Raw genomic sequence first — 27,398 nt, 5'->3', positions numbered from 1 at the left:
CAACAAAAAATTATAGGCCTTTAGTATATGCATTATAAAAAGAGAAGAGTATACAGATTTTGAAATTATTTTCTCTTGCCACATTATTTTTCTTGTCCCTGAGAAAATTAATATTTTGTCATAAGAATTTGTCATATTCTGCAGAAAGTAGGTAGGTAGGTCATGAAGGCAACAAAATAAAAAAATATTGTAAACTATAGTTTTATTATATCTTTACATTTATACAGTTTCGGGAGGAAAGGGAAATATTTTAAAGACGTGTTCTGGAAGTGAAAATAAGTAAATAAGTTCATAACATGGGTCCGGAAATATTTCCTTTCCGAGATAGATGTCGAGGAAATTTAAAATCCGGTTTTTTCTAAATATCTCGAAAACGATTTAAGATATTATACGCTTATATTATAAGCTCAGTGTAATATCTTTATCGAAATATTTAGAAAAACAGGATTTTTTTTTAAATTTTACATCTATCAGAATGGAAGCCGGGTCCATAATGTTATGAACTTATTTACTTATTTTGACATCATTTTATAAACAACGAAAAAACAAAACACACTTAATATTTTGTCCAACCACAATCCGAATCAATAACGGCTTGTAATCTGTTTGGCATAGATGTAACAAGGCGTCGTATATAATTCACGTCTATACCGTTCCAAATATTTTGTATACGTTCCCAGAGCGTATCTCTATTTGGTGGAATATCGTCATATTGTTCATTCAACTGACGCATTGCAGAAGTCCATAAATTTTCAATCGGGTTCAAATCGGGACTTTTAGCTGGCCAAGGAAGAACGTTTATATTATTTTGTTTCATAAATGCCCTAACTACAGCTGATGTATGCACTGGTGAATTATCGTGCTGAAAAATGAATACTGAATATACCTGTGGAATACTGAAACTGAGGGTACCATGATATCGGATAATATAGTGCGGTACTGAAGGCCTGTTAAACTCCGGGTCCGGCATCTGATATCCATGCCCAAGTAGGCACAGAAAAGCGACCGCTACGAGCTCTTTCGCAGACATATCTGGGATGAAATCGCTGATTTTTTGGGCGATAGACTTTAACTTTGGATTTGAAATTTTCGTCGGAAAATATGACATTATTCCAAAACTGTTGCCCCTGTTGAATATAATTTCTGGCAAATTGAAGTCTTCTTTCACGATGCTGGACTGTTAGAAGTTCTTTACTAGGAGCCGTATAATTAAAAAGTCCTTGTTCTTTTAATCTTGCTGTAGCTGTATTTTTATAACCGGGGAAGCCCGTTGCCTCTATTGCGTGACGCATATCTGTAAATGGATTTTCTCGCACGTGTGCTACCAACGCTCTGTCTTGATCTTCGGTAGTTTTTCTGTTGATTCCTGTTCCTGGTCGACGATCAACTGACAACTCAATTTCCCATTTACGATGCAGTTTATTTATAGATGTGTGACTCACATGAAGTTCTCTGGCAACACCTCTTGCTGACCAACCATTTTCCAGCATTGCAATCGCCCGACTTCTGCGACGAGGGGAGAGTTGAGCCATTTTTTTTAACTATTCACACTTACTACTCTGTACACTACAGAATCACTAAATACAACTCAACTAATCGCTATTAAATTAATCACTGTCCAAATTACTAATAAATCACTCTGAAATATCTAACTAAATCACGGTTTTCTGCCTACAAAATTGACACCTGTCACTTTAAAATTTAAAATAAAATATTGCCGCGCGAGTCTAATGGGAACGCCTCATATAGACAAGCGGTTAAGCCGTCATATTTCAAACAAAATACGATTCAGATTGGAAACCTTTATGTTGCGTCGACTGTACTTATACTAATAAATGAAAATTTCACCCAATCGGATGTGTACAGAAATTTATACTACATTATTGTGTGAAATTGAGTGCAAATAAGTCCAACTTTTCTTACAGTGTAGGACGGAGAAATAGAAGGCAAAGCAAAAGTGACAATGACATAATTGATACATTTATAATAACACGCGTTCAAGTAGCAGAAGCGCATCCTGTCAAGTACAGGTATCCAAATCAAAGATTCTAAGAGCATTACATAAAGACCATCAACGTGCATATCACTTCAATCTTCAATCCCGTACAAGATCTGCATCCAGAAGATGCTGAAAGAAGGTTAAGCTTTTGTCGCTGGATTTTAAACCGTTGGCAGTATAACAATGAAGTTATTCAAAACATTTTATGAACCGATGAAGCTTGTTTTACAAGAAGGGGCACATTTAATTATCACAACATCAACAGTCATATTTGGGCCCATTAAAATCCTTATGAAGTGAGACACTGATACATACCAGCAAGAATTTAGTTTCAACATCTGGTTAGGTGTGATGGGTGGAAATATTTGTGGACTTTATGTATTACCTCCAAGACTAAATTCAGTTCAAATTTGCTAATTTTTTGGAAATTAACATTTCAATTAATGGAGTTATTCCCTTAAACCAAAGATTCCTGGTTCCCGCTCACTCTGGCCAAATAGTTTCTCACTGGATGATTCCAAATTATCAGAACCGCTGGATAGATCGTTTGCCATATGTATGGGAAACTTTGAAAGATGATGTTTACTCTGTACCAATTGAAGACGGAAATCAGTTGCAGAGAAGAATAATAGACACCTGTGTCAATCTCAAGCAGAAGCCACATGAAATCATCGCGGGAATAAATTCTTTTCTACGAAGATGTGAAATGTGTATTAATGCAGCAGGCGGACATTTTGAACAACTTCGTTAGATGTTATGTAGCTGTAATTATTTTCAATAGTTTTATTAAATATTAATTGAATTGATAGCAATTATTTTATTGTCGTTAATTCAATTGTAATTTGTAAGTTTTTTGTAATAATAATAATAATAATAATAATAATAATAATAATAATAATAATAAAAAACAAGTACTTCGATAAATTTTATTTGAAAATAGTAATATTTACAAAAACTTACAAGGATAATTTTTTGTCCCAAATTAAAGGGAGAATCCAAAAAATATTGTTTTTTAAATTTAAAACCAGTGGCGTACTAATATTTTTTTACTAAAGCAATAGGAACCCCTATTTTCTCTGTCACTGGTAAAGTAAAAAAATTTAAAAATTCTCTAAAGACCACACGTACAGTGCCAAATCATTTATAAAAATCTTACGGGTGAAACTTCACCACTTACAGAAAAATTCGAAAAATAATTTTTTCTTTGGGAAACTTCAACGTGCTGTATCTTAAACAGGAAACATTTGTTGGGTATAGTTTATTTAACAAACTAGCATTATTTTTTGATGATGTATTGATTCTTGAAGTTTGATAAAAAAAAGTGGACTACCGAAAACTGCGTCGATAAAATATATAGGAAAGTACCAAAAAATTTGAAAATTTGGAAACATGGCAATGTCCCTGGGGCGAACACAACTAAAGTATCTAGAACTCTCCAGCACTGACGGTTATACCAGAAGTCGACAGCAACTTCGTTATTTTAAATGGGACGTATGGTTGTTTTGTGTGTATGGAGTAAGAGATTTCGAGATATAAATTTTTTGAAGAAAACGTATGCTAATGTTCGCGTAGGTGTCATCAACTTTTTCCAAGAAATTAATATCAAGCTGATTTTTTGTATTCGTAAAGAACTTAGACGACGCTAACTTCTGGTATATCCTTAAATTCAAAAATATTATACCAAGCGTTTCATTTTCGCCGTTACATTTTGACAAAGTCAAACAGTTATAACTTCTTTCTTAACTTAAATGGAACACCCTGTATTTTATTGCTCTGCTTGTACACATTGAAATTCTCTTTCAAGCCATATAAGCATTGTTAGGGTTGCGATTGCTACTTTGGAGATATTTGCAAATTTCTACTATTTTCATCATATCTGGAGTGTTATCAAAATTGTCTTGGACATAAACATGTCAAAAATAACAAAAGCGGCTTGGCTTGTGTCAAATATTGTTATATGTCATGTCACTAAACTAAACTAAAATATCATAAACGCGTTATAAACATCTATAATTATAATTATGCGCGCGCGCGTTAAATTACTCAAACGAAGATTATTTAAATTTGTTTATTACTTATGGACAATATGACAAAGTTTGAACAAGAACTTGCGATACATTTGCTGCTCGATATCCGCAAAAACGGAACGGAAGCCAAGTATACTATGAAACAAATTATTGCAAATTTTAATTCCGTCAAAGCAAAAATTAAAAGAAGAAAGCCTGTTGTTAATGATGAAACTGTAGAAATTTCAGTTTTGGGATACTTTACTGCGTATCCAACATTATCAGTAAGACAAGCTGCTATAGAATCAGGATTGCCAGAAATTCATTCCACTGAATTTTGAAGAAACACAAATTTCATCCATACTCTAGTTCCATAGTCCAGCACTTGAAAAAAACTGATTTTCCAAAACAACTCATGTTTAGTGAATTTATTTTGACCTCATATTATGAGAACGAACTATTTTTAGATAACATAATTTGGAGCGATGAGGCAAAATTTACAAAAAATGGCATGTGTAATCGCCATAACTCACACTATTGGAATGATACTAATCTCCATGTCGCAATGTTTACTGTGCAGTAAGAAATGATAAGGTGGCGGCTGTACATTTCTATGAAGGAAATTTAAACGGTAAGTTACAAATAGGTTTATAATTTTAAAATTTAAATTCACTTTTATTATAGGTGAAGGATATTTAAACATCTTACGCAACTTTGTACAAACGTATATGGATAATTTACCCGAACACAGACTCATTTCCTCTCCATAACAGTCAGCTAATTAATGATTTATTGCAAGAGGTATTTCGCGATCACTTTAATAATGGACCTTTCATATGGCCAACTTGTTCGTCAGATTTGTCGGTGTTGGATTATTTTATATGGGGTACCATTAAAAAGTTTACAATACTCCAACAACCATGGAGAATTACATGGAAAGAGTTTGAAATGCATATAATAAATTAAATGTGAACTCAATTAGAAAATGAAAATTTATTCTTGAGACGAAAAGTGCCATGAAGTTCAAGGGCTTAATTTTGAACATTTTCTAAAATAAATACATTATTAATACTTTATTATTTAGTTTCTATAGTATAGGTTTTGATGTTGCACAGCAACAGTCCTAATTTTTTAAATTGTTGCTTTGATGGTATCAAAGTTTTTATAGTGTTCAGTAATTTTTTTCGCAGTATTCAGGGATGGCTTCCATTTTTGCCAATATCGAGCGGCAAATGTTTCGCAATTTCTTATTAAAACTTTGTTATATTGTCCATAAATAACAAACAAATTAAAATAATCTTTGTTTGAGTAATTATAACGCGCCGGCATAATTATTACAGTAATAAATGTTTATAACGAGTTTATGATATTTTAGTTTAGTTTAGTGACACAACACAACAATATTTGACACAATTCAAGTCACTTTTGTTATTTTTGACATGTTTATATCCAAGGCAATTTTGATAACACCCCAGATATGATGAAAACTGCGAAAATAGTAGAAATTTGCAAATATCTCCAAAAGTAGTGATCGCAACCCTAACAATGCTTATATGGCTTGAAAGCGAATTTTAGTGTGTACAAGTCAGAGCAATAAAATACAGGGTATTCCATTTAACTTAAGAAAGTTATAGCTGTTTGGCATTGGCAAAATGTAACAGCGAAAATGAAATGCTTAGTATAATATTTTAAATGGTTTAAGATATACCTACCATAAGTTAATGTCATCTAAGTTCATTACGAATACCAAAAATCAGCTTGATATCAATTTCCTGGAAAAAGTTGTGGACACCTACGCAAACCCTTGCAAAAAATGTATATCTATTACCCCAGGGCGTCCCATTTAAAATAACGAAGTTGATGTCGACTTCCGGTATAACCGGAAGTGCTGGAGAGTTCTATATATTTCAGTTGTGTTCACACCAGGGGACATAGCTATTGCCAAATTTTCAAATTTTTTGGAGCAGTACTTTCCTAGATATCTATCGACGCAGATCCCAGTAGGATACCCTGTATATGTCTATATCTCAAAACCCTGCTGGTGGTTGCATATGTGACACATATTTTCTGACCTCAAAACATACACTTTTTTATAAAAAAATCTCGGAGTGAAAAAGCTAATTGTTTCCTTATTTCCCTGGTAGTAGTTTATTCACCAGTCATTTATATTTCTACAGATAACAATTTCCCAGTTACTCAAAATTTTCAATAAACTTTTGGTTATAAAACGTGGTGTTCTTTATTGCAAACATATTGCAGAAAATTAAATTACAGCGCTATCTATCATGAATGGAAAAAAATGTTTCATACATATCCTACGTACTTTTATCTGTAGAATCCGAATCTGTAATAAAAAAACGGGTTACCCCCCCCCCCCACCTCACCTATAAGGAATAGATAGGGGGACTAATTTTATCACTAATGTACTTCCTAACAAAAGCCTGTCATAGCAACCATATTAAAATTAAGATTTTTAGGCACCTCTGATCTATGCATTGGCTGATTATATCGTTTTCCATTTATGCATCGTTCAGATGACATTTTTACATTAAACATTTAATATCTCAAAAACTCCGAACTTTGGGTATATGGAAGTGTACATAAAAATGATTCGAAACTGTTTGTAGAATACGAATTCTCAATTAGTTGTAGGGCATTCCATTAAAATTATTGCAGTTACTTGTTATTAAAGATGAGATTTTCCGGATGTGCCGGAAGTGCGACTTTTTTATGATATCAGACTTTAGTACTTCTAAAATAAGTTAAAGATATCATATGACTTTGTTCTTTTCTTCGTTTGTTTTGTTTCAAAAGGATTTTATAAATGACACATTTGACATTTTAAAGCGCGATTTTCTCGGAACTGTCAAAGATAGGTATAGGACATAATGCATATTTTAGTGTTAGTTTCTTCTGCAGAATTGAAAACAAAAATAATATACAGGGTGTTCCATATGAAATAACAAAGTTTAGGGCATTTTCGGTCAAACTGAAAGTGACGATCAGTTGTTTTCAATTTTGCAGGGTAGTAATCTCGTGGTCATCCGGTATATATAGATTTAAGTGTACCTGAGGAGATACTTGAGCGTGTGAAAGAGGTTTCTTTGAATCTTCTCCCAAAGAAATCTCGAGAAATTTATTAATGAGTCTACCAACGTTTTATGGATAAGTGTAAAGAAAAAACATTAAGTTGTATTCAGAAGATATATTGATGGTGTACTTCACAAACTTAGCAAATAAAATGTAACCGTCAATGCTTTGGTCACAATATTCAGTGTTGTGGTCAACGTTGGATATAAAGAAGGGGATTAATATAAGCAAATATTCAGTTACGTGTTTTTCTCAAAAGACAAAATGAGAGATTGTGTCCCGAAAAAATTGTGAGTATTTACAAAGGAGCAAGTTGATTGCTTTTTGAATAGTGAACCTGATAATTTATATTCGATTATGAAGGTAAACGCCTTAAAAATAAAAGAACAAAATTTAAAAAAAATAGGTCGTCCTAATATTGATGGTTGCAGGCACATGCCGTTCTGATGAATTAGTCAATTTAACAATTGATAATGCCAAAGATGTGAAATCCGCCTTAATTATAAAAATTCGCAACACCAAAACCAAGAGAATGTGGTCTCTTTTACTATGCTGGGAGATGATTATCTAAATTTTTATTGAAAATATGTTGCTTTCCGTCCACCCAATTGATAGAATATCAATTATTTCTCAGATATGTTAGTGAAAAGTGTCATCCAATGGTGGTTGGCTTTCATAAAATGAATGCTGTCTGGCAAGTGGCAAAATTTTTGAAGCTGGACAACTGGAAAGAGTGCAGTGGACACCCATTACAACGAACGTCTACTACCCTTTTAGTTGACGGCGGTGACCTCACTTGTCTTAAAAAATACGGATGGAGATCGAGCAATGTCGCGAAAGGCTAGATTGAAGACTCACTTTTGAATAAAAAAAAAGAATACTGAAAGTTGATAGTGGTAATGATAAACCAAGCATCGTCGTCATTTCTGATTTCACATCTAAAAATAATATAACTATTAATGAAAACGTATTTGACTGCTTTGAGAATTGCTCCAAGAATGAGGGTAGTGGCAGTTTCAGTGGTTTATTTAATTTTAATACTTGTTCAAAATGTGTATTTAATATCTGTGGATAAATAAAAATTATTGTAAATATTGTTGCATAAACTTTTATAAATTAAACCTTGATTAACACTTTTAATCTAAAGATTAAGGAAAACGGTAATCTTAGAGACTTCTGACAGTCAAAAAATGTCAGTCCTGACAGTTGAAAAAAAAAATTAAATTTTTATGAAAACAAATCTAATTTGGCAACATCGCACAAANTTCTCACTCCCTTCAGTTTTCGGCCATTATTATTATTGTTTGTGCATCAACCATAATAATGACATTTACTATTACCATTCATAAAAAAAATATTTACACGATATACACTGAATAACACTAAATATAATATAATGGTAGAAGTGAAATTTCTTTATGAAAAATCTACTAAAATAATCCTAGGAATAATTTATATGGCAAAACAACGTTTGCCGGGTCCTTCTAGTGATATGTAATTTCCTGATGTAGTATAAAACAAACATTTGACGACTTGTAAACGGTGAATATGATCGTCTGAGATTGTTTTCAATTCAATTTCACAGTTTTTCACCGTTTTTATTACAGTTGAAGATCGTTTGGAACCGCCATATTCAATTGTCCATTTCTAAAAATCCGTATGTGAAATATGTACTGAAATTATAGCATTTGAGATCAGAATAAGGAGTTTAAACGGTAAAATAATAAGTTTTGGTCTTGATTATCAATTTTCGATGGTTTTTCAGTTTCAGACGCCATCTTGGATCCGCCATGTTGGATTTCGCCTACCTACCTATTCAACTTTTTAGGCCTGTTAATAACAAACATTGTGCACCTATAACCCACTGAATTCTGAAGCATTTTTTATTTTTAGCTAACGCTTTACTTCAAAACCAATTTTGAAACCGCTATTTTGAATTTTTTGAAAAGGCCACACTGGCCTATGAAGAGGGTTCAATAACGACCATTTTAAGCCCAAGATCATTAAAATCCATTTGCTCAAATTTTGGGCAGAGCTTTGTTCCGTTTGACAAAGAACGTCCCATATATATATTAATTTTGCCATTTTTGTGTTATGTAGTGTGTGTTGCGTTATTTTGTGTTTTGTTTTTATAACTTTGTTTGAGCTCATCAAATTTTTGGAGATTTTTTAAAACTATGATTAAATTGTATTCAATTTTGTTCAGGTAAGTCCTGTTGTTACTATTTATCCCTTTTCTAAGGTTTAATGCATTAGTAATGTAATATTTTTATGTTACAGCTATCAGTTTTATTATAGNCTGAACGTCGATCTATATTCTATCTCTGTCTTTTGCACTTGGTAGGGAATAGGGAAATGCTTTTTTAGTGGATGTAAACGGATTTGATTTATCCGTCCTGAGAAACTTCATAGCATAAGCGTAGACGAGGGGTCTAATTCCATGGCTATAATAAATTTATAAATAAAAAAAAACAACTGGGACGTTTTAAAATGCTGTAATGATTGAAATGAATCAGTGCCGGTTATAGCAAACCGTAAAAAAATATTAGATGTTATGTTTTATTATCTTTTTTCAATATTTTCTATATCTTGTTGCCTTTTACGCAGACACGCCAATGGATTTTCGTTCCCGGCACGCTTCATCCCCCTTACTAGTCCAAATGCTAGCGATGAGTCACTCTTTATAATTTCGACCGCTGAGTATAGTCATTAGTCGTACCTAACCTCAAAAAATATTCCAAATCACTAAAATGACACTTTTTCTGGTTGAGTTATATAGTCTGATCACAATATCACCAAAATCGCTTATAATCTATTANCGCGATCCGGGGGCGAAGCCTTTGCAATCCAAAGTCGGCCCTTTTTCGGGCCGATAGTGCGACGCAGACGGAGCTATCAGATTTTAATATATATTGATTATTTTTTGTTGATCTTAAATTATAATTTACTGCTAACCTGGGACCCCCCGTATATTCACCAAGGACACACCTGTATAAATCCAATTAACACCTATGCGGCGCCGACCTTTGGTCTATGCCGATAAAGGACCCCGACTTTCCCACGGTCCCCGAAATTTTCCCAGGCTGAACCGTCGCCATACCTACTTATATATATCTAGTGGAAAAACAGCTAGGATCGCACCAGACACAGACCGGTTTCGGACGTATTGGTCCTCATCAGTGTATTATAGGCGAGACAATCCGACGACCGATATATATATATATATATATAGAAGTACAGAGAACGCGGAGCACCAATGGCTCCATCTGTCGTGCTGACTTCCTACCAAGCAGTTTGATGGCTGCTATGGTAACAAGCGGCCTGTTTCCAGGCACTTTGTCACACGACTAGTCGCCTAGATGGCGAAAACAAGTGTTACCTAGTAGAAAAACAGCTAGGACGTCAGTTTAACCCACCAGACACAGACAGGTTTCGGACTTATTGGTCCTCATCAGTGTGTCATAGGTGAGACAACCGACTTCTGTATTGTGATTTCACGACACTATAACAGCTGGGTCGGTCGTCGGTTGTCTCACCTATGGCTATATCTTGTTCTTTTTTCTGTAAAAGATCTATTCACGGGTTGAATTTTGTAAATCTGATCTCGGATTCGTGATCAGAATGTGTTATTTTTTGAAAATTTGGTGGGCCGCTATCTTGAATTTTGCAAAATTGGCCTCGAATTCGTGATCAGCGACCTCGAAAACCCCCTTATACCAAATTTGATGCGAATCTGTTATTTTTTGAAAATTTGGTCGGCCATCTTGGATCTGCCATCTGGAATTTTCGCAAAATTGACCTCGGATCCGTGATCAGCGACCTCGACAACCCCTGCATACCAAATTTGGCGCGGATTTGTTATTTTTTGAAAATTCGTGATATCTGACCTTAATTGACCCGTTACTTTTGAGGTTAGAAAAAGAACCATCAATTCTGACCACTAATTCACGTTCGGCGTGGTCTTAACTATATAAATGAACATTTGAATATAGTAAAAAAAAATTTTCTAGTTTTCCTAGCACTTTTTCGTGAATTTTTGCTATTTTTAACCTGTTTTTTGAGGTTAGGAAATTCCTGAAATGTGATAGCTCAATTCTGACACCGGATTCGTGATCACGAGGCAAAAATACTACTGATAACATATGTCGCATGAAAAGTACGGACTACTTTTTTTTGTGTGGCTGCGTTATTATTTTGAAAAAAGTTTATACTCAGTTTGAAGAGATTATTTCACCGATATCGGTGCCGTTTTGCAGTCACCATTTTTTAAATTTAAAGAGAGTATACCGCATATGCTGATGCGTTACACAAGGAATACTTTTAGTGAGACAATGGAAGCGATCAATTGGCGTTTTCAGCAGATTTTGACCTTAAACGTGTTAATTCGCTGGTATAGGCGCCATTTTGAATGCGCCATTTTGAAAACTTGTAAGGCGCATATAATATTAAGTAGTGCACTTGCATACGAACGTTTCTAGTTAGATAGCATGAGCTTAACCGCAATTAAATGGCGTTATTAGCAGATCTTGACCCAAAATCGAGCTATTTCGCTGATATAAGCGCCATTTTGAGGTCGCCATTTTAAAATTTGTGTAAGGAGCTCGTAACATTTGGTAGAGCACTTCCGTATCAACGTTTTCTGTTGAATAACACTAGCGCATATACCGTCAAATGTGGATTTCAACAGGTTTAAACCAAAAATTTTGGTATTTCGATATCGGCGGATTTTTTTTCAAATTTGGATTGAATTGCCGCCTTGTGTTGAGTTGGTACTGTGGTTGGTAATGCTAAATGTCCCTGTTGTTGTTTCTTTAACATCATTGGTCGTTACTAGTTTGAATATTAGTAGATGTTTTTTAAAAAAAAAACTGGTTCTGATAGTTATAAAAAATAGTTCACATTTCAAAGGCATGGCTCCTTTTTACTGTATTAGTTGTTTTAAATGTTAAAAATTGNAAACCGGTTTCGGACTTATTAGTCCTCATCAGTGTGTCATAGAGGGAGAAGTTGACTACATATTATCTGAAAAGCAATTTTGACAATTATGTTTGTATATGAACATTTTCTTTTCAAGGAACTGAACCGATTTGTAGATTTGAAAAGACTAGTTGATATCTTGCCATAGGTTCAAGACATCGGAAGAGAGTCTAGGAGGGCCCAAGAGATAATATTTACTAAATGCTAAAATGTTTTGCTTTCAAAATATATACACCTGTGGTAGTCAATTTGACACTTCAGGAACTTAAGAAAGACCGCCTTTATTTCCCAGCTTTGGTAAATATCTACGCTTAAGCTCTCCCTAAGAAAGTCAGCAACTCTAAAGCCAAAGTGTTGGTTTAGTTATTTTGGCAATACATTTATTATCTGGCCCTATGAACTTATGTTCATGTTACGTTCAATCATTGTTATAGCAAGGAAGCATTTCTGAACCACATCAATGGAATATATTTCGATATTAGTTTTATCGTGGAGATTAAAAAAATAAAACCTTAACACCGGAGAGCACGACGTTTATAGAAAGCCAATCCACATGCATTAGTACATCAAACACGTGCCATCTCCGAACTGGAACACTTAGACGAAGAACTACAGTACCTCCGATCTGATCTTTGAGATAATGGATCTACAAACAGGAATCTTGAACGAGCTATCATAAAGCCATCATAAAAAAGACGAACAGAATATCTATCAAAATTTATTCTCTGCTCTATAGGAATGTTCTGACAAAATCGCATAGGAATTACAATATTACTACCACATACAACACTATAAGGGAGATAGAGAGAAGCTACTTGAAGTTTTCTTGTGATTTCAGAACTGTACTTAGGAAAACAGTTCAACGCTGTATTTCGCTGATACAAGCCAGATATACAGAGTAATTCAGTCATAACGTCATTAATTTTAATCATGTACTCGGAAAGCCTAATAAAGACAGAAAATCGAAAAAAAAATTTTCAGGCTTTTAAAAGGTAAGCATATTACCTTCTAACTTCCGCTAATCGGCACATTACTTCACTTTCACATTTTCTGACTGGGAACCATAGAGCGTTCGAACGTTGAAGCGAAACAGCTGAATTCCCTGGTCGTCTTGAATTTTGCAATTGGTTTCAAAATCAAAGTGCATCGGATCCCAACTTTATTAACAAAGTGCTATGGACGGATGAGTGTGGTTTTAGCCTTACTGACATTTTAAATAGGTAGGTACCATACTACTTCTTGAAAAGCAATAAGTCACTAAGTATACGTACTACAAACTGAATAATTAATTGAACATAATACTAAAAACTCATATTCAGTTATAAAACATAGTGAAAACGTTAGCAATATTAAAAATACTAAATTACAAACCTAACATTCTAAAACATTTATTATTCTTATACTTTTGCATGTGTCTAGGTAAAATGATCTTTTTTTTTCTTACCGTTCACTAAAGATTAAAAACGCAATAAGAGCTAGGTTAGTGACCGAATAATGTGGTAGGTCAAGATTCACTTTCGATAAACCTGTGTGGGTCAGCGGTCAGGAGCAATCCGGAAAGGGGTTTAAATAACGATTTGAAAATATTTTTTTACAGTGTAAATATGCATTTTAAGATTTTTTTAATCGCGTGTACCTATTTTACTCATTTTTTCCTATATTCCCTTAAAATTAATGACGTTATGACTGAATCACCTTGTATATATATATATATATATATTTTCTAGTTCTTCCATATTTAAAGAAATATTGTATGACACAAGCTATCCCTTTGAAGCAACTTCTGCATGATGAAGAATTTCCAGAAACTGAAAGACTTTTAAAATCTAGTGGATTAAAATACTTGACTATGATAGCTGATAGAAAGGTATGTACATACTTATATGTTGTATTTCTAAGTGATACTAAACTATCCAATACAACAACAGTTATAAATATTCTTCGAAACCACTGTAATTTATATATACAGGATGTTTCAGTCATAATGTCATTAATTTTAAAGGAAGACAGGGAAAAATGTGTAGAATATGAATACACAATTAAAAAAATATCAGCATATTTATGCTGAAAAAAAAATTTCAAATAATTATTTAAACCCCTTTTCGGAGCGGCCCTGCTGACTTAATCAAGAGTGAATTTTGACCTACCTTACTGTTCTGTCACTAACCTAACTTTCATACCTATTCTTAACGTTTTCACTATTGTATAATTAATTGAATATGAGTTTTTAGTACTATATACAGTATGTCCGCGGATCGAGTTTACAAGAGGACAAATGAACCAAAAAGTGAGAGATACGAAAAAAAAGATGATAAAAGTTTTTAATTGTTTAGAAAATATGAATCACCATGACCAACTTGGATGGGTTAAAAAACTAAAATTTTGCTTAATAGTAAACATACCTTATTTTGCAAGATACGAGAAAAAGACATTCTTGGTAAAAATATTTACTTGAAAATTGAGTAAGTCACGGTTTCAAAAAGTAAGCAAAGCAATATGATGGAGATATCAAATTTCAAAAGCACCACTCCATATGGAACATATTTTTCTAATTGCTTACTTAGATATCTGAAGGAATTGCTGATTTCTTCTTGGGATATTGAACGGACGGCCTGGGTAATTCTGCCGTTTAGCATTTCAATATTATTTGGTATTGGAGTAGAATCAACAATTTATTTTAAACGGCCCCATAGAAACATATCGGCCATGGTTAAGTCAGGGCTCCTTGGGAGCCACAAAATTGGACCATTTCTACCAATCCATCTTGGACCAAATCTATGGTTAAGCCATTCTGTTACCTCACGAGTATGATGTGCTGGATAACCATTCTGTTGAAAATACATTTTTTGGCAAAAATTCAATGGTAAATTTTTGAGTTCATCGCTAAAAAAATGTATCAAGCATTTCTAAATATGATATCCTATTGCAGGTGTTATTGTAAAAATATGGGCCGATAATGTCATGGACAGATATAGCGCATCACTCGTTCACTTTTGTAAAATATTGTCTTGGTGTCATTATTCTAAATTCAGGGTTTTCTAGAGATCGGTAGGTACCTGATGTCCTGGGATGCTACAGTTTCAATAGTAGAAAATGTACATTCATCAGAAAACATAATAAACTTATAAAAATCAATATTTCAATTTAAAATTTTGTCTCCTACCCACAAACAAAAATCTAGTCTTTTCGCTTCATCTTCCTCTTCCAATGTTTGATTAAAGTGTGGTTTGAATGGAAATATTTTATTTTCTTTTAAAATCTTAATATGATTTTTTTTCACAACTTCTTACTGTTTAGCACGATTTCTAAGAGACATCACAGGAGTTTCTCTAACAGACTGCAGAACTGCAGCATCGTTATGGTCATATTCTTTTTCTTTTTGAGGTTTAAAACCGAACCAGTTTTTTTATTATCTTGCAGATTGCTATCCGACTTATTCCTTCAAATTATTCGCTAAATTGTTCCATGAATTTTTGATAGCGACTCTTATTTATTTTTCAAGTTAAAACTTATATCAAGAATGCCTTGTTCGTACAAAATAAGGTAAGTTTACTCTTACGCAAAATAACATTTTTGCGTTTTTGACCCACCCTGTACGACAAAATTGAAGTTCGTCATGGGTATTTTCTAAACAAGCAAAAACTTTTATCAAGAATACCTCTTTTTGTATCTTTCACTTTTTAGTCCAAGTAGGTAATTATTCAGTTTGTAGTACGAATACCTAATAAGTTATACAATAGTATAACATTACTTTTCAGACATGTATGGTACCTACTTATTTAAAATGAGAAATACTGCTAAAAATTCACTGATTCGTCCATAGTCTTAATAAAGTTGAGATCAATTGCACTTTTGATTTTGAAAGCAATTGCAAACCTGGACGATACGACGACTAGGAAATCAGCTATTTCACTACAACGTTCGATTGCCGTGTACTCCACCGGCCTGTGCTTCGCGTTCCCTATTACGAAGTGGAGCGCCGAGTTAACGCAAATTAAGGGGTAATTTTGAGAAGAAATTTTTTTCTCGATTTTCTGTTTTAGGCCTTGCGAGCATGTGGCTAAAATTAATGACATTGTGACTGAAATATCCTGCATATGCAGGGTGTCCCATTTTAATGTCCCACCCCAAATATCTTGAAACCCGAGCAGAATGAGGAAAAATGTTTTAGACAAAAGTTATAGGGTTCGGAGGGGGACATACGATGGTGACCTTGAAAATGACCTTGAAGTCGATTTTCAAGGTCAACGAGGGTCAACTTCGATTTTTCAAATGAAAACCCCTATTTTTTATCGCAGGATCGTATTCTACGGAAAAAAATAGAAACTTTTTTCGAAAATGCATTTTTCCGAGTTTTTCACGAATTTCGTTCGTCATGTTGTTTGAAGTGACAGATGGATCCTATTGACCACTAGGACAGACTGTCTACTAGGTATTATTTCACCAGAAACAGTAGTACTCGATACAACGGTGGTTGTGTAACTAATCCGGAACAGCGAAATTTCAACTCTCCGAATTAACACACATAAGGATCGTCTGTACAAAGTGAAGAGGGGGCGCGTGTGTTTCTCTATTATTTTGAATAGCTGTAAACAATTTTCACCTGATAAAATCAAAGGTGTGAGAGGAACAGTTCAAGACAAGGATAAAATTGCTGCCAAAAAATCGAGGGGAACGCACGCCCCCGTTCCTCTCCTCAGAGAACTCTAGCAGTCTCATGTGTGTTGATTTGCCAAGTTTGTGTTATTTTCTGTTTTTCTCTTTTCCGGCAGCAGCGCGATCGGTAGGGGCACATGAGGTAGCGAGCAGCTCCCTGCTCATGTAATCTTCAAGCGTCTTCGAACATGCGGTAGGGGCCCGGGAGTTCCGCGATGGCACGTTCTCGCTCGGTCTCTTCGCTCTCGCGGTAATGCTGATTATTGGATCGTACCGAACGATTGAAAAATTTGACAATTTGATAAGTTCCGTTGCCCTGCTCTCGAGCATTGAAGACTCAGGCAGTGAGTAATGCATGAATCCCAGCCAGGATCCATCTGACACTTCAAACAACATGATGAACGAAATTCGTGAAAAACTCGGAAAAAATGCATTTTCGAAAAAAAGTTTCCTGCAAAAAGGTTGTATTTTTTCCGTAGAATACGATCCTGCAATAAAAAATAGGGGTTTTCATTTGAAAAATCGAAGTTGACCCTCGTTTGACCTTGAAAATCGACTTCAAGGTAATTTTCAAGGTCACCATCGTATGTCCCCCTCCGAACCCTATAACTTTTGTCTAAAACATTTTTCCTCATTCTGCTCGGGTTTCGAGATATTTGGGGTGGGACATTAAAATGGGTCACCCTGTATACATATATACACGCAAGGTGTTTTCAAAAGAAGTAGCACAAATGGTGAATCTACAGCTAAAAAGAATGACCTTAGTAAAATGTTCACCCCTTTACAGCCTCTCAAAATTTCCATGTACAACCTCTCAACAATTTTTCAAAAATTTCTGCCCCTTGGAGGGGGTTGAAAAAGCATAAGTTATTTTTGCTACAATTTTTTGTTTGACAAAATTTGAATATTCTAATAGCCTGGTTTATTTTAAAACTTTTACATTTCACTTTTTTGCTTTAAAACTAACTTTTGGAAAAATTATAGCCCGTACGATATTTGTTGAGATAGAATTCCAAGAGGACCTCTGCGTCACTTTCTTCAACATCCGAGGTAGAAGACTGGCAGAAAATACCAACCCACTAAACACGAAACGTAAATGAAACGTTGCAAATGAGATGTTTTACTAAACATTTGAAACATTAACTAGAAACGTTTCTGTTTCATTACAGAAATGTAGCACTTGAAAACTTATTTAGTGAAACATAGCCGAAACGTTACAATTGAAGAGAGTTTGAAACATTCCCTTTCGATCTCGGAAACATAACAGACGAACAACCCTTTGCTATTTTTGCTTATCTTATGGAACATTCGGCATTCGGCATTAGTTAAATTTTGCTCTCAATCCCCAATCCTTCTCAAGCGTTAGTTTATTTGCCTTTGTTATATAAAGACATAATTAGAAAAAAAAATGTGGTAGCATATTTATAACACAAGTCTAGAAAAAATGTATGTTCGTGACTTGCGTAGACTGCGCGTAACAGCCCGAGTTTATTTGTTTCCCGTGTGTCGTTTCAATTCGTATTATGTTAGGTTAGGTTTGCGGTTTGTCAGTTTGCTTGGTTTCGTTGTTATTCATCTTTACTTTGACGCTATTTTATGTGATAATTTGTAGTGTGTGCAGTTGTGGTAATTGTAAGATGCATATAAAATAATGAATATTGATGCAAAATGTTTAAAACGATATGTGTAAAACAAAAATATCGAGGGCATAAATGGAACATAAAAAGAATGTTACTGAAACCAATTTTTTGAAACGTTTCATTGGAAACGTATTTTGGGGAGGACACCTTGGGCTTCTAGAACGTTACCAGAACGTTGCATGGATTTTTTATGAAACGTTTCAAGAAAAATGGAAACGTTTCTGAAACATGTCAGAAACTGAAAAATGTTTAGTGGGAAGGCATGCCCCTACCCCGGTAAATTATTAAAGTTTATTATTTTCTTATAATTCTATGTCAACAACTATTGTACGGACTGTAGCTTATGTGACAATAGCAATCTTTTTTTATTTGTCACTGCTCAGCGGATTGGACTAAATTCAATTTCATTAATTTCTAGCTTTTATTTATAAATTCTAAATAATGTTATCTAGTTTTAATAATTTACTCTAAAAACTTAATTTAATGTATTTTTATTAAGTTTAATTCAAATTATTAAATATTCAGTTCTTGTCCTGGCTTTCATATTTTTTAAGTGCTTTGTAAAATTATAAAAGGCTCTCTTGGAAATCAAAACAAAGTGAATTCTTGTAAATTTACGATTCCAAATATTTGATGAATGAATTTCAATTTACTCATATTTTTTTTTTGGTATTAAAAATAATACTTAAACTAATTTAGGTTATGATTCTCTTCTTTTCAAATATCTTGCACATTATTAGAATTTATATTACAACGTGTAAAGTTCCAACAATATTTTATACAGGGTGTTCAGAAAGGTCATGTCAAAAATGAAGGAGTGTACAAGGGAGGTCAAAATAGATGTAGTACTTCATATAAAAGTTTTTCCTATCGGGCTTTATTGTGGAGTTATTCGCCTTCAAAGGAAGAAGTTTTAAAAACAAGTTCCAATTATAACTTCTAAGTCGTTACTATGACAACAATAAAATTTGGTCAATTAAAGTAACTCGTGGTAATGGTCATTTCCAAGTTTAAACTGATATTCAGTATGCCTGGATTATACAGCAGCAGACGAAATTATCCATTTAAATTTATACATCTTTGACAGCCTTGCCTAATTTGGCATTTTTCTTTCATAGTTCGATTCCTCTCTCACTTTGCGTAAAAAAGGTATACCCATATATCAGTCGATATCTTGTACCGTTTTTTAAAAAATTGAATTTTATTAACATACATATATTGTATCAAGAATGTGATATTAACTTTTTTGTAAAAATTTTGGTTTCTTTGGAAATTGAGATCACTGTCAACAAGTATGTATAATTAGCAGTTAGATATTTGTCATAAATTATTTTGACACCATTTGTTGATTCATGGAGGATTCTAACTATGAAAAATTTGCAGCTTCTGAAGCTGTTCGAATTTACGCTAAGCGCTTTCCAAATAGAATTTGCATATTTGAAGTGACGAAAATCCCCATGCTATTATTCAGACAAAACACCAACAAAAATTTATCAATAATGTATGGATGGGAATATTTGGAAACTACTTAGTGGGACTACATATCATTAATGACACTTTAAAGGGGGGTAGAGATCTTTTAATATCTCATGAGCCGCGAAATGCGCGAAAGGCGTGGCGTATCCCCATAATTCTTCTAATAAGCACGTTGTGAAAACATTGACTCAGAATTAGAACACGTGCCTCATTACAAATTAGAAATGAACTAAGGCGCTCGGGCATCAATAAAGTCAACTGGCGAACGTTCGTTATATATATTTTTATTGTTTAAATTAAAATAATAAAGAATAGGGCATTTTATTATGATATTTGTAATCGGATCAAAGGCTTGTTTACGCTAGAGCTCGAGAGAGACTGTGAATAATAGGTGTAATGTTTTTAGGACGTAGAATAATTTAGGCGGCGGTCGGAATTATGTTTCTGCGCATATAAAGGTCAAAGCTCATAAGATTTTAAAACATCTCTAAATACATATATTTACTGCAAGAACACCTTAACAGGTTATTGGAAGATGTCCCTTTAAATATTTGAAATAACATGTGGCTTATGCCTGATAGTGCACCACCTCATTTTAGCAGGGCTTATTTAAGTACTACATTTGCCCATCGATGGATCGGTCGAGGTAGTCCTTATCCGCAGCTGCCTCGGTCTCCCAATCTTAATCCCATCTCGATCTTTTCTTTGGGGCTATCTTAAAAGTATTGTTTATCAAACACCTATAATTAGCAGGGAAGAATTATTAAATGTCATAATTACATATGCCGATATCATTAAAAATGATTACCACATGTTATTTCAAGAAAAGCAGAGGTGATTGAGCAATTTTAGAAAATGCATTGAATTCAAGGTGCACATCTTACTTAACAGTTCTCTTTTTCTTAATTCTATAGAAACCAAAATTTTTACAAAAATGTTAGTATCATATTTTTGATACAATAAATGTATGTTAATAAAATTCGATTTTCTCAAAAACAGTACAATATATCGACTGATATACGGTATACCTTTTTCTTTTCTTTTAGCAAAGTGAGAGAGCAATCGAACTATGAAAAAAAAATGTCAAATTTGACAACGCTGTCAAAGATATATAAATTTAAGTGGATAATTTCGTCTGCTCCTGTATAATCCAGGCATACTGAATATCAGTTTAAACTTGGAAATGAACATTGCCATGAGTTACTTTAATTGACCAAATTTCATTGTTGTCATGGTAACGACTTAGAAGTTATAACTGAAATTTGTTTTTAAAACTTCTTTATTTGAAGGCAAATAACTCCACAACGAAGCCCGATAGGAAAAAATTTTATATGAAGTACTACATATACTTTGACCTCCTCTGTATATCCCTTCATTTATGACATGACCTTTCTGGACACCCTGCATATGTATAAAATGTATATGACATTTTTTATTTTGATTTAGGGTGATGAAGAGTTAAATGCATTCAAATATAATGAAGAAAAAACACTCTCATGGCTTAAGAAAAAAACTGAGAGAGTAGCTGAAATATTACAACAAAAAAATATTCATGTTACACCTGGTGGAGCAGTTTCCTCAACATGTATAAAATCATCAAAAGATATATCAGATAATGATATTTATTTGAGGTATGCTCATGGAATTGTTTCTGAATATTTAATGGAAAACGACAGTCGAAAATTACTTAAATATTTAAATCTTCCTGAAGATAATCTGGGTGTAAAAAGGAAAAGTTTACTAATACCAGAACGTGACGCAAAAAAGGTCAAAATTGAACAAAATAAAAATGCAATTCCAATTGTATTAGACCTAAGTAAATCAGATTCAAAACTAGTGAAAAATACAATACCATCTTCTAAAGAAAAGGCAAGGTTGAAAGCTGCAAGTGGTAGCAAAACGATTAACTCATTTTTTAAAAGAACTTAATTGTGACTGTTAGAATCTAGGTAAATTTTTATAAAGTTGTGACATAAAACGTTCATACCGTAGAATTTAAACAATTCAGTATTTAAAGATGATTATTAATCAAATCACTAGTTTATTATTTTGTATCTTTTGTAGTAGTTGTAATATAAATGTGTATTATTTAATGTGGCAATTTTATTTACTATCTTCATTATTTATTAATTTATTTTGGGTAACAATATAACAAATGACAGCCAAACAATTCGACCTCATTCTTCTTATCCGTTGTTGAATTAGTTATTATTTTATTTCAAGTGTGAACCTTTTCCAGTGACTTTTGACATAACTGATTTGAGGGTCCCAAAGTGGACTGGTTTCTACCCCTAACTATGCAAGGTGTCTGGTAACGGATGCACACCATTCCTCAACCTCAAGGATAGTTTTCTTGGATGAAAATAAAATTACTTTAATACAGTCTCGGTTCCTTTAATGGCGATGGCATATTAATTAAAATGAAATCAAAGAAGTGGGCTGCTAACCTTTTAAGGAAACAAAATTAGCAACTTGATGTAAATCCGTTTATTTTCATCCTTCGTAGTATAATCTATTAATTTTTGGGGACCCAGTATATTAAAGAAAAGAAGCTGGTTGACTTTGGGAATTGAATTTTTCTCAAAAAATGGTGCATTTTCTGCAATTTCAAAGAGAACTCTCTCATTTAAAATGAAATTTTACATTATGACATTCTGGAGTCAATGAGAAAGATGTAGTCATTGAATGACCTCTAGCAGATCTCAAAAACTAACAACACTAACATATTTAGCATCCTTATCCAGCTAAATTTTAATGCATTCCTTTGTATTTTAGAAAAAATATGCTAAAACTTGATTTAAAAAAAATCATCTTGCTCAAAAATAAAAGATTACAGGCCCACAGTCTACAGGAGAAAATTAGCTTATTTTTTATGCTCTATCAGCTCCTGCATGAATTTGTTCTATTTCTAACACCCTGATCCAGGTTTTAATAGCAAAACATCACCAGGCAATAGAATAAATTATTTTAAGTATAAAGTTGTATATCCATGCGGATCGTATTTCACTTCCTTTTTGAAATACAGGGTGTTGAAATTGGAAAAAAATATAGCTTTCTCTGAAATATTTTTGCGGAGTTTGATGCAGACTGATGAAATTTAGGGCACTGATTTATCTAATTCACTAAGTTACCTTACAAGTACATTAACCACTGGCAGAGATCAGTACCACTAGTAACCTTGGAATTTTGACAGAATGAATGTTCTGCAAATTAAATTAATGCTCTCCGTTACCAATAACATAGCATTTATAAGAAAAAAATATTTCATTTTGTTCTAAGAATTGTTTGGAATTCAAATATGTATAATATACAGTCAATAAAAAAAAAAGAAATTCACATCCACTTGACGGATCACACCAGTGAAAATATTTTATATTTTGAGAAACTTCTAAATGTTTACTGCACAGCCAAAATTGCAGAAAAATTATTTTGTATCCTTTGTATTCAAAGCAGAGGCCCATTCTTGACCTTCAGTCAATCTACTGATGGTTTATTCAATCTAAGAAAATTTTCAATTTCAAATATTAACGGCGACTGAGACTCATTCTAATTTTAAGTGTCATGTAACATAGACTCTTCGCTATAAAAGCTTAAATATTTCCTTAATAACATAATAAATATAAAAGACGTTGGTGCATCTAAATTTGAGAATATTTGCAACTAGGTATGTATTATTTTTTTAAAATATTTTAAAGTAATACATAAATGTACATTTTTATTATTATTCTTGTATTATCTAGTCAATGACATACAATGCAGATATTTTTACATTTATATAAATTTAAAATCACTCATCTTGACTTTTCAAATATTTTGTATTTATAATATATCCAATTAAAGTTTGTTTAGTGTGTTCTATGATAATTTTCATAATACAATAATTATTTTTTTACTTTGTTTATTGGTCAACTATTGGAACAATTTTTTTTTAAACGCTAATTTTACGTGTATTTTTTATAAATAGTAATAGAAACATTCATATACATATTTGCGAATATGATTGATCTATGCATTTTTTATTATAATTTGAAAAAAATACAGCTGTAAGTGACACTATCAACAGAACAGAACAGAAATAGGTCAATAATGAAGTTACCTTCAATTTATTCTTTTTAGAAATACGTCTCCTACAAAAACACGAGCATATACTACAAAAGATTTAGGGGATGTCCTGTATTCTGTACAAAATGATGAGTTATTACAAAGCATCTAAAATGTATAAAGTAGGTACTGAAAATATGTTAATTAATAAGTGCACTGGCAATATTGCATTTCAAAAAAGATCTGAAATGATTTACTCCTTTTATCAGTAACAGATCAGGAAAGCGGTGGTAAGAATCGTTCTTAAAAATAGATCCCATCCAAACATTAGCTGCCGAGTCTCTCAGAATGTATTAAATGCTTGGGCTAAAGTTTCAAAAAGCAAAACTCGAAACCTATAGCTATCTAGTAAATGCTTAACTGATATTTTAAGTAATCCTCAAAGAATATATAACCATTACGAAACTGCTGTACATTTATGTCCAAAGGGAAGCAAAGAGGAGAAAATGGAATGTAAAATTGTCACAAGTCAGTAGGTGCTAATGCACATAAGCGATTAATATTGCTTGAAGTCATATTTAAATGATACACATACACCTTTATGATATTAATAAAAGAATAGGTACATGGATGCACAAAACTGAAAGTTAAATGTCAAGCCAACACACTACTAACTTCAAAGTCCGACCAAGATCACTCGACAATAAATTTTTGCCAGTAAGGATGTAAGTCTCAAAATGTTCACTCAAAGATTAAAAATAGTTAACTGAAGTTTCAGATCAATTCAGTACAATTCTGAATTCACAAGTCTATATAGGTTTTTTTATGACCTGCAGAGTCTTTGGCACTTACCGTTTTAGTTCACAGCAGTCCAGCAAGAGGTTGGTGGCATCTCGGAGTACTTCATTTTGTTTTTAAATAATTTTATTTTTAAATAAGACACAGGCAATGTAGGCCAATGTGCTGATTTATTTTCACCAAATTGGACGGTACCGATGATTCTAGTCTATTAAAGTTCAAATTCTTAGATTTTTGGTAGTGCTAATTTGATTTAGATATTCAGTCAAAAATGGGTTGCTCAGCTTGAGGGACTCTGGATCAGATAATCACACAGTTTTAAAAATATGTACAGTTGTATTAACAGTTTGGAAAATATTTACACTCATGAAAAAGATTCTACATTAGCTAAATTTACATAAAATATAATAGTGCTCTCTTAAAAAATGTAAAAATAAATCAAAGTTAATTCACTCGAATAATAATTAAGGGCAAAATATTCAGAGTTCAAATGTTTGAGAAGATCGGATTAAATTGAAATACCGAGACTGGGCCTATACTCGGGAGTGAAACTGCTAAATTTCATATATACCAATGGATCGGGGTTTCTTGCCTTCTGGTCAAGTTTTGCGGCTTTTTGCTAACTTCATTATTTCTCAATTTTTTGGTGGACCCCGCACAAACCTTATGGAAAATGGCTTTCGGTCAAAATGGCTGAAATTGAAATATGATATAGCTCTCACCTTCCTGAGTAAAAGTTGTCGTGGGCCCAAAGCGATCTTGTGTGTAGGTTTAAAGATATAGAGCTTTGAAGCTAACGACTTCATAGCACGGTGCTGAATATAAGTGCAGGGCGAGTCAGTTTCTTTGTAGACAAACTTTAACAGGAGATAGAACACGTTTTTAAAAAGAAAAGTTCCTATAAACATATGTCGTAGAACGCTTCGTTTCCGAGATACAGGGTGTTGAATACTTTTGACCGAAAGCCATTTTCCATAAGGTTTGTGCGAGGTCCTTTAGTTTTCATCCAGATTTTCATGGTATTTACTTGAGAAAAGCTGTAAATCCCATGAAACGTTCTCGATTTGTTTTCAATTTTGCACTCAATACATACTGAGGCTACTTCCATCTTTTATTCAAATTAATAGTACATGCTGAAAGTTCGCACCAACTGTAAAAGTAAAAATAAATAGAGGACGATGTAAACTGTTACATTTTTACCTATGGTAGAACTAGCACGAAAACAAAAAATTGCAGATAATAAATGAAATATTACTAGAAAGTTATTAAGGTATGCTAAAAATGTACATATCGTAATATTTTTCACTCTCACAAGACAAAATAAGTAAACAAGAAATAACATGAAACAGTAAGTCAGTAATTAAAAAAATATAACCTGGAAAATCTTATTTAGAAAGTCAAACTGAACCATTAATCAAAGAACTGTCTATGACGTACTAAGCGTGTGAACTAAGACATGCATGAGCCGCTGTCAGAATGCTTTTCATGTTCACTTCACGTTAGTGTACTGTTGCTTTATCGTGCGTATATTATGTAATTAATTCCTATCCGTTGGTGTTTATAGTGGTGTATTGTGGACAATCTAATAGTTGCTTTTTAATAAATCATGTGTACGCCTATGTCCCGTGGCTCGGTTCTAACAGCCCTAGTAAATAATGTAAACTGTCAAACAAATTGTCATTTATTCTTGATCTCTTTTGTTTAAACATATCTTAGAACCAGCATAAAGTTTGTTTTCACCGACACAAAAATTATCGAGTGAAACAGATTAGAAATCTATATATACACCACTAATGGTGCTATTCTGTAAACGTTACAGCAACTGTAAGTGTTGACACTTACAATTTGTTTTAATAAATCAATAACATTGCAAAACGTGTTAATCAGACTAACATAAAATGTCAAAGACAACGAAATATAAACGTTTATGTAAAAGTTATATCTTGTATGTTTTTTATCTCTAATTTTAATTTTTAATTATAAACTTATATCAAAAAGTTTAGTCTAATGGCTTTGTCCCTAACCAAAAAATCTACATATGTAGGGCTCAGAAGTCAATCAATGTAAGTCACTTCTCTGGAAATTGAGTTACATATTGAAGGTTTCTTAAAGTTGAAACGTATGAAGTGTTACCTATATCTCAATAAAAATAATTATTAGTATTATGGAAATATTTATTTTATTACAAGCCAATGTTCTCATTTCCTATATTCAGTGACTTACTTGGCTTCTGGGCCCTCCATATGTATGTCATTACTATGCCATGACTTATTTATTTATTTTTTACTTCAAAAACTTGTAACTTGTACATGATTAATAATAATAGTTATTAATTATATAGATTAATTATTAGACATGAGTTTATAAGGCAAACTTGCAACATTTTTGATAATGTACCTTCCTCCACATTTTTTAACACTTGTTACCATGAATCACTCTGCTACTTAACATATTGAGAGGTTTTCATCACATATGTGTTTTGTTGATTTGCTGCCAGGCAAGTATCAAAATTGAATTGATCTGTAATAATGTATAAAATTACAATTTTAAAAATGTATTTTATTTACCATCTGCTTGTTTATAAGAAGGCTACCTGTATAGAAAAGAATAACAAATATATTTACTTAGAAGCATTGAATTTCTAATATTTAAATTGCCAAGTTTTGGAAAATAAATTACTAACATAATGTAATGTATAAACCAGAAAGTTCCCAC

General features: G+C 33.0%; 1 protein-coding gene across 1 annotated transcript in view; it reads left to right on the top strand.

The window, feature by feature from the left end:
• LOC108914880 (ribonuclease H2 subunit B) overlaps positions 1 to 21,937 on the top strand; it is a 41,842-nt gene extending 19,905 nt beyond the window's left edge. Inside the window, exons 3-4 of the mRNA XM_018720796.1 lie at positions 13,800 to 13,939; positions 21,291 to 21,937. Coding sequence (XP_018576312.1) covers positions 13,800 to 13,939; positions 21,291 to 21,773 — 623 coding nt within the window. The 3' untranslated portion in view covers positions 21,774 to 21,937. The remainder of the gene's footprint in view (positions 1 to 13,799; positions 13,940 to 21,290) is intronic.
• The last annotated feature ends 5,461 nt before the right edge of the window (positions 21,938 to 27,398 follow it).

Source organism: Anoplophora glabripennis, unplaced genomic scaffold (assembly GCF_000390285.2).
Source record: "Anoplophora glabripennis isolate ALB-LARVAE unplaced genomic scaffold, Agla_2.0 scaffold1329, whole genome shotgun sequence".
Taxonomy (NCBI): Eukaryota; Metazoa; Arthropoda; class Insecta; order Coleoptera; family Cerambycidae; genus Anoplophora; species Anoplophora glabripennis.
The sequence above is the reverse complement of the archived record's forward strand: the minus strand, read 5'-3'. Positions and strand labels throughout refer to the sequence as shown.